Raw genomic sequence first — 8,667 nt, forward strand, 5'->3', positions numbered from 1 at the left:
ATCTTCCAAATGGAAGATTTTTGGATTTTCATACATTTAACTCTGGATATTGGTACTCAGATATTTTCCCTCATTTAGCATCCACCCAAAGGTCATATTGAAAATTCCATATAGATACATATACATGAATGTAAATATATGTGGAAATGTGTTAGTAAAATTTAGCAAAGCTTCTCTATTGATAAATAAGGAGATATTCACAGAGATCACCTCAGGGCCTTACAATAACAAAACAAAATACTCTTGCACTTGTCTGTCCCTAAAGATACCTTCTATGTATTTGTTCTATGTATTTGTTCAGGTGTAGCCCTTGCTGAGGCAGAGTAACTCAGAAATAATATATGGTGCTGTGTCTTATGACAGAAATAACTCCTACCTAAACATTTATATGCATTGTAGTTTCTCCATAGGCTAAAGTTCCCTCATTTTGGCTTATGTAAATCATCAGAAGTTTTAAAATGTATGTTATTACTTATTTGCTTTATAGGAAAATCCATGAAGTGTGATTTAAATTAATATTAAGGGAATTAAAGTAGGGCGCCTGGGTGGCTCAGTAGGTTAAGCATCTGACTCCTGGTTTTGGCTCAGGTCATGATCTCATGGCTTTGTGGGTTCAAGCCCCATATTGGGCTCTGTTCTGACAGTGCAGAGCCTGCTTGGGAGTCTTTCCCTCTCCCTTTCTCACTGCCCCTCCCCCACTCATGCTGTCTCTCTCTGAAAATAAATAAACATAAAAATTTTAATAAAAAGAAATTAAAGTAAAAGGAGAAGAATGAGGCATTGAGTATCAGTGAAGGCAGTAGGCTCAGATCATTTGTTTGGTAATTCCATAAGAAGATGTTCGAAGATGGAACTGTGAGGATTTTTCTACTGTTAAAGTATAAAGAGTCTCATTTCCATAGACTATCAGTGGATGGTGAATTTCTTTAGTAATTGAGTGCATTTTCTTTAGGAAAACTATTATTTATATTGAGGTCATCAGTTCCTGAAAAAAACAGTTCTCAACTGAAAGTATTAAATACAGCAATGTCTAGAGATTAGTGAGTCATGACAAATGTGCAACAGACAAATCTGAGTTGAGTGAACCTATGATAAAGTTGTTAGGAGTTATAATTAGACCAATATTGCCAAGATCAAAACCGGACTTGGAAAAATTAACTGTAGACCACATTTTCAAACGTAGTTCCTATACTAAACAGGGCTGACATTACAATTGGAACTCCCACCCCAGTTAGAGATTTCTAATCATTCGTTAGTGCACATGCCAGGCTGCTGTACTGCTCAATCACGAATAGACATGTAGAAAACAATATTGTTACCAAAAATAGAGTTTTAAAGGTTGAGTAAAGGCCTCTATTTTTAATCCTATCAAACATATTAATCTGTTTCATCAGGAAGAGCTCCAGGGCACAGTGAACAAAGTACCACACTGGTCAATCAGATCTGAGTGATTACATTGGTTTTATGGCACATCATGAGGTTTTGAAAATAGATTTTATATTTTATAGCAGTTTTAGGTTCATAGCAAAATTGAATGGAAGGAACAGAGATTTCCCATATATCCACTGTTGTATGATTTTGAGGGAAGCAGATCATAACTGAATCTCATTTTTATCCAGTGTATAATAATAGAACTGAAGTAGATCACTTCCAGCTCTTAGGGTATAGACTGTCCCTCCTCAGTTTAAGTCCTTAAGAAGTCCCTCTCACTGGCTGCACCATATCCACAAATCCTTACTGCCCCATCATATCTCGGGTACAAACTAGTATCTCATCTCATGTTGTGCTACCTCATTTTTTCTAGATATAGATGCAATAGTATTTGAGACTCTCAATAGCCCTCTTGCCCTTGTATTCCCAAACTCTCAATCCTGCTGTAGCCAGAGAAACACAGACTGAAGTGGTGGCACTGACAGGGTTACACACACTGCCCTGCATTTATCCTGGGGCCTCCTATCTCAAAGGACTGGAGGAGACTTATGAACTGATCCTTCTTCCTCTGAGAATTAGAATGGTCTCTGATGACAAGTGGAACTTTTCTCCCAAGTACATGAGTGAGTCCTGGGGGAAATAAAAGTGGAAGGTAAGAGGAAATTACAGGGGGGCACTTGAGAGACGAAAGAGAGGAAGGTGGACACCCAGAGTGTGGGAAGGAGGACCAGAACACTGTTGGAGAAGAGAGACAGTCTCAGTTCATCAGAGGATATAATTTTCACTAAAATACCTTCATTGTTCATGCTCATTCCTATAGAATTCAAGCCAGACTCAGGCTTTTCAGGCTGGACATGCCCAGGATGCCCTAGATCTTTATGGTAGGTGGTCTTTGTGTCCATGGGTGGGATGTGATGCTTATACAGAAGGATTATTTTTTTTTTCTGATATGACAGAATAGGGATTCCAGAATTCTATTAGGATGTACTAGATAACCTTCAAGAAGGTCCCTTCCAGTCCCAAGTATCAGTGATTTTTAAGGTGACATTAATATGACTCAGAGGTCTAAAACCAAATTACACTTCTTCTGATGTTTGACATCTTAAATTCAATCCTTAAACTCAATCCTCCTCCTCTAGGAAATGGTAGAAAACATCACAAGACCATGTGAATGAATTTGAAATATAGGATCAGAAACAAGAGGAATTGGACAAAAATTGAACCAAGGCCAGCATATAAGGAGCTGTGGAAAAACACGCAGAGCAAACACTAGTGAATATATGGAATGTAGTGATTATATGTTGTGGCAACTTGAGAGCAGTAACATGGCTGCTCAGATTCCAGGCTCCCTGTAGTCCCAAAGACCTCATCCCTGTTCTTGGAGAGACTTCCCATTTCATCCTGGGCTCTGACTTTTTTTTTTTTTTTTCTCCACAGCTGACACTGAGTAGAATGAAAAGTATAGAAGTAAGGCCATCATGATTACCCAAAGACTTTGGGGGTGGAGAAAAAGGTTATGAAGTAATTTATATTATGGCTCCACTGAATTTTCAACTGGATGAGATGGAGATGAAACTGGCATCATTCCCACCCCTCAGGTTACCAGGTTAGGTCACTTCTGTGAGGTGCCCACTCTGGGGTGTTTCCTTTCTGGAAGGATACTTCGGAATGTCCTCATAGCTTCCTACCTCCTGTGACTTTTCAAAGAAATACTGTTGTTGTCATATATTGTCTTCATCAAATTACCATTATTTTATGGTCACCATATATAAAGAATCTATGCTAAGTATTCTGATTACTATATCTCCTTTAATCTTAGTCCATCCTGTCAATGATTTTATCTTCAGTTTACAGATGAGGCTACTTTGGTACAGAAGGAAATAAGTCATTTGCTCAACTTGAAAATCGAGCAAGCATTAGAGCCAGACAATGTCATTTATACAGACGAGCCCCAGTCAAGAGAAGCAGGGATTGGTGGTGGTAATAAGCCAGGCAGATTGAGGAAAATAGCAGGACCTTAATCACCAGGTCATTCAATACGTGGACACTATTTAATTGTTATATGAGTTAGTCAGAAAGGCTGAATTTTTCTCTGGAACTTGCTTGTTTGATTTCTACATTATGGGTCTTCTGTTTCCTAGAAAATTATCATTATTTATCACTCCAGCCAAATATCGGCTACAATCAGGGTTTATCTGCATGGAACTAGAGAAGATTGAAGGGGATTTGAAGTTCCCAAAGGGCCACAGTAGACTTTACAAGACAGGAAGATACCAGTTTATTCATTGACAAGGGGAAGCAATCTGTCTCATGGATTGTAAATTCTCAAAACAGCATTTTGGTGAGCAGGGATTCTTGGCACTTGATGGGCACTTGATGGGGATTTTGAGAGGTGGCTCCTCTTTCTTACTTCAGAGATGTTTTTCCTGAGCACGTAAATACTGTAATCTGCTGGGGGAAATATATTTTCTCATTTGTTCTTAGTAGGAAAGATTTAGGATCAAGGTCAGAAGCTTTTTCTGAGCACTATAGTTTTTTGGTTATTTGTGTTGTTTTTGCCTTGAAGCATGAGTTTCCACTTTATCTTTCCACAAACCCTATCTATTTTCTATTTTCTTTTCTTTCTTTCTTTTTTTTTTTTTTTTTGTACAAGGTACCACTCTCTAAATGACTGATCAGATCTGAAGCATAATAGAAAGAAGGTTGTGAATCTTTATAATCAGAGTCAGAGGCAGCTATACTTTGCTTAAATTATATATTTTATTACAGTAAGAAAACTACATTTAAAAGTTACATAGTTCATTATTATAATTTTAAAATTCAAAATTGTTTTAATTAAGTCTATTTTAAGCCATGTTTAGTTCCTGGGATTGCTAATCCCAGATCAGGCATGTGGCCTCAATTATATGTGTTTTAACTGTGGATATGTTAGTAAGACCTGCTTATAGTAATAATTGCTGCTGACCCATACTTGCCTGAATTCTGTAAAGAAACTACATATGGTGTTCTAGTATCATTGAAAAAGCTGGGAAGCTTAGGCAGAAAAAGACATTGTGTGTAAATCACAGCAGGAATCATTAAAAAATAGAACTAATGTTAAGATCAGTAGCCCTGGGATGCCTGAGTGGCTCAGTCAGTTAAACATCCAAATCTTGATTTAGGCTGAGGTCATGATCTTCGGGTGCTTGGGATCAAGCCCCGTGTTGGGTTCTGGACTGACAGCAAGGAGCTTGCTTTGGATTCTGTCTCTCCCTGTGTCTCTGTGCTCCTCCCTTCCCTGTCTCTCTCTAAGAAAGAAAGAAAGAAAGAAAGAAAGAAAGAAAGAAAGAAAGAAAGAAAGAAAGAAAAGAAAGGAAAGAAAGAAAGAGAAATAAACACTTCTACAAAAAAAATATCGGTAGTGCCTGGCAAGAAAATTCTAGAGGAAAATTATAAAATGAAGAATGTAATCTGGATCAGATTGTGTGTGGACTGGTCTGGGTTGTGTCTTTAGGAGAAGATTGTCCATATTTTGAGAGAATGTCAAGGAGTCTGCATCTGAGAGTCAGGAGGGAATCTCCTTGTGGTTATAAAGAAGATATTTTACCTAACAAACAATACTCAGGAGTGAAATGTAGAAAGAAAAAGCACAAATTTGGGGATGAATTCAAGAGTGCTTATAGGAAAGTACTGAAGTTTCATTGTTTTGTTTTGTTTTCTTTTCCTGACTCAGATGCTGATCTTATCATTGCCTTCCTCACTGGAACGATCCTGAAAATGGATTGTGGTTTAACAGCGAGCTCTATGACAACCTTAAACTCCAGTAATACCCTGTCCTCCACATTCTATCTCTCAGGTATCCCTGGCTATGAGGAATTCCACCACTGGATATCCATTCCATTCTGTCTCCTGTACCTTGTTGGAATCATGGGTAACTGCACCATCCTGCATATTGTTCGGACAGACCCCAGGCTCCATCAGCCCATGTACTACTTTCTGGCCATGCTTTCCCTCACCGACATGGGCATGTCCATGCCCACCATGATATCACTGTTGAGGGTGTTGTGGTCCATTTCCAGGGAAATCCAGTTCAGTACCTGTGTGGTCCAAATGTTTTTCATTCACACTTTCTCCTTCACGGAATCATCTGTGCTCTTGGCCATGGCCTTTGACCGCTACGTGGCTATCTGCCACCCTCTACGATATGCTACCATTCTCACCCCAAGACTTATCATGAAAATTGGAATTGCAGCCCTGCTTAGGAGTGCCTGTGCCATGATTCCACTTCTGGCTCGGCTGGCCTTCTTTCCTTTCTGCCACTCTCACATCCTTTCTCATTCATATTGTCTGCACCAGGACATGATCCGCCTTGCCTGTGCTGACACCAAGTTTAATGTTATATATGGGTTGGTTCTAATCAGTGTGCTGTGGGGAATGGACTCTCTGGGTATTTTTGTGTCTTATGTGTACATTCTTCACTCTATATTAAAAATTGCATCACGTGAAGGGCGGCTTAAGGCTCTCAACACGTGTGCATCTCACATCTGTGCTGTACTCATCCTATATGTGCCTATGATTGGGTTATCTATTGTCCACCGTTTTGCCAAACACTCCTCCCCACTGATCCATATCTTCATGGCTCACATCTACTTATTGGTTCCACCTGTGCTCAATCCAATCATCTATAGTGTGAAGACCAAACAGATCCGTCAAGGAGTCCTCTACCTACTTCTCCACACAAAAATCAGTTCTACTATGATGTAGGTATATCCTTAAAACAATGATGACATCAGTCTAAATGATGTAAATACATACTGATTGTTTGCTCTAGGTATGTTGGCATCAGAACTACCAGTGAAATATTGAAAGGCAGAAATAGAGCTAACAGAGTATCCTCAGAATGACCAAAAGGAGAGAGTTGATGTCCACTGAGACCATACAGATTGACTTAACAAGTGCTTCATAAATTCCCTTTAAATATGAACATGTTGGTATTGAGTGTTTTAGAAATCATTTCCATCTGCTCCCTCCCATTTCTGATCCCAACCCTTTCAAGGTCATTTATCCATTAAGTTTGCCTTAAATATATTAAACCCATATTTCTTTGCTTCCTGATATTTATATTTCCAGGATATTTAATATTACTTTTATTGTTATATCAATGTGTTTCTATATCTGCATGTCCACTTATTCTCTCTTTTAAAGATTGGAAAATTTTTTCTTGATTTAAGAGAATATTAAGGCTCAAAACGGAAATTATCAAGTTTCATGGTACGTCAGCATCATCTTTTAAAAGTCTGTACACATGTTCCGCCTTTTCTGAGGAGATTTGTTTCCCTCAGGAATAGAAAATTGCCATCTGCATATTTTTCTTTTACTTAATTTTAAGAAATATTTTTTAGAATAATTACTGAGACTCAGTAATTTTTGAAAGCCTCTTGATATTGTCATATGAAGCCAGTGACTATAATCCATTGGATCAAATGTATCTTAATAATAATTTAGGGCTACACTACTTATTCAAATGTAAAAATAAATGTATCCCTGATGAATTTGGCTATGAGGAATTTCATTCATGTAACAATATAACTCATTGAGGTGTAGCTACTTATAAATTTGTGGTAGTAGGAGACAGTTACAGATTTAGGTCTCAATTTTATCTGTAACTCTTTTCAGTATACAAAACCATCTTTCCTTATAATTCTAAAATTATCTAGCGCATAGCTGTGCATAGGGTGGTACAAAAAAAACCTTGCAAATGTAACTGAATTGTCTTGGTTCATGGTCTACACTTGTTTAAAGGCAAAAAAATAAATTACAAAATGAAGGAGGAAATGATACTTTTAAAATGCCTTATAATTCCCAATATTTGTAGAAGTCTTTTTTTAATGTTTATTTTTGAAAGAGAGAGAGAGAGAGAGAGAGAGAGAGAGAGAGAGAATGAGTGGGGGAGGGGCAGAGAGAAAGGGAGACAGAGAATCCAAAGCAGGCTCCAGGCTCTGAGCTATCAGCACAGAGTCCTATGCAGGGCTTGAACCTGTGAACCATGAGATCCTGACCTGAGTTTAAGTCAGAGGCTTAACCAACTGAGCCACCCAGGTGCCCTGATACTTCCACTTCTACAAGTTGATTTCACTTATGTCAAGTTCCCCTGCCTCAAGGTTGGCACTGCAATCAGCTGTTTATTCCCCGAACGGTTTAGCACAGATTCCCATGTTCTTTATGCAATTTACAGAGGAGAATAAGAGAAAGAGATGATGTTGACTGCTATTGGCTTGCCTAACTTTCAGTTAAAATTCATGGGCAACTCCAATACTGTTCTATCATTTGATCATTCCTGGTACTATATATAAACTAATACCAAGACAACAGCTTCCAGTGGTCAAGTAATAACTGTTCATGTTTAGGTATATACCACCTGAATTAGAAGAGGAGTAAATAAAACTGTCATTACTAACCATGATTTTGGGTGGAGATTATATATAATAAGATTAAGGAAATATACACATTATTAATTAAAAGGAGTCTACATGTATCTGCTTACCTGAGAGAAAAACAAAAATGAATTCATTGAATGTTGATGATCCAGAGAAGTGAGACAACTTATTGCAATGGTAAGAGAATACCAATAAGCTAAGAACATTCCTTTAGTGAAGATACATAATTATGATGCTACTCAATGGTTAGAGATGTAAATCAATGCAGTTTGTCTTCATATGCATTCTTATTTTTACATTAATTATATTTGTGCCTTCAGGTACTCCTGAACTCTGAAATTACATACCCTCGTACGTAGTTCAAAGGGATATAGTAAGTCATGTATTTTAATTCACCAACATGAAATTATCCTGAAATTCTTCTATTGACACCTATTAACTACCTCACCACCAGACTTGAGAAATTATTAATTATCAGTCAGAAAACACTGGATAATATAATACTAAGCCACATTTTCCACTGAAGAACATTGAAGGTAGAGTTCAATAATATGATCTTCATTTAGAATTTTCCTACAGGTCAAATGCAGGTCTCAGCCTCACCTTTGCCATTGATCTCAGAGTCATGTCTAAGCGCACATGTCCCAGTTGCTCCAAAAGAAAATAAACTGCTTTTCTCTATTGCCCAGAAGACTTATGTAATTTTTCCTTATTTAGACCATGGCCTTGATTTTTTTTTGTCTACTTTGTGGTTTATATCTCAAATAATATACGACCATATATTTATTTCTTTATTCTTCTGATACATATTTTGTAGATC

The 8,667-nt window shown here is 37.6% G+C and overlaps 1 protein-coding gene across 1 annotated transcript; it reads left to right on the forward strand.

Annotated features, from left to right (window-relative positions):
- Window positions 1-2,285: 2,285 nt before the first annotated feature.
- Window positions 2,286-6,174, forward strand: LOC124506405 (olfactory receptor 51L1-like). The gene is made up of 2 exons (XM_047072468.1): window positions 2,286-2,296; window positions 5,211-6,174. The coding sequence occupies exons 1-2, from the start codon at window positions 2,286-2,288 to the stop codon at window positions 6,172-6,174; spliced, it is 975 nt and encodes a 324-aa protein (XP_046928424.1).
- The last annotated feature ends 2,493 nt before the right edge of the window (window positions 6,175-8,667 follow it).

This window comes from Lynx rufus, unplaced genomic scaffold (genome assembly GCF_022079265.1).
Source record: "Lynx rufus isolate CCGP_SWC_20201006 ecotype Redwood Valley unplaced genomic scaffold, mLynRuf1.p SCAF_9, whole genome shotgun sequence".
In the NCBI taxonomy this organism is placed as follows: domain Eukaryota; kingdom Metazoa; phylum Chordata; class Mammalia; order Carnivora; family Felidae; genus Lynx; species Lynx rufus.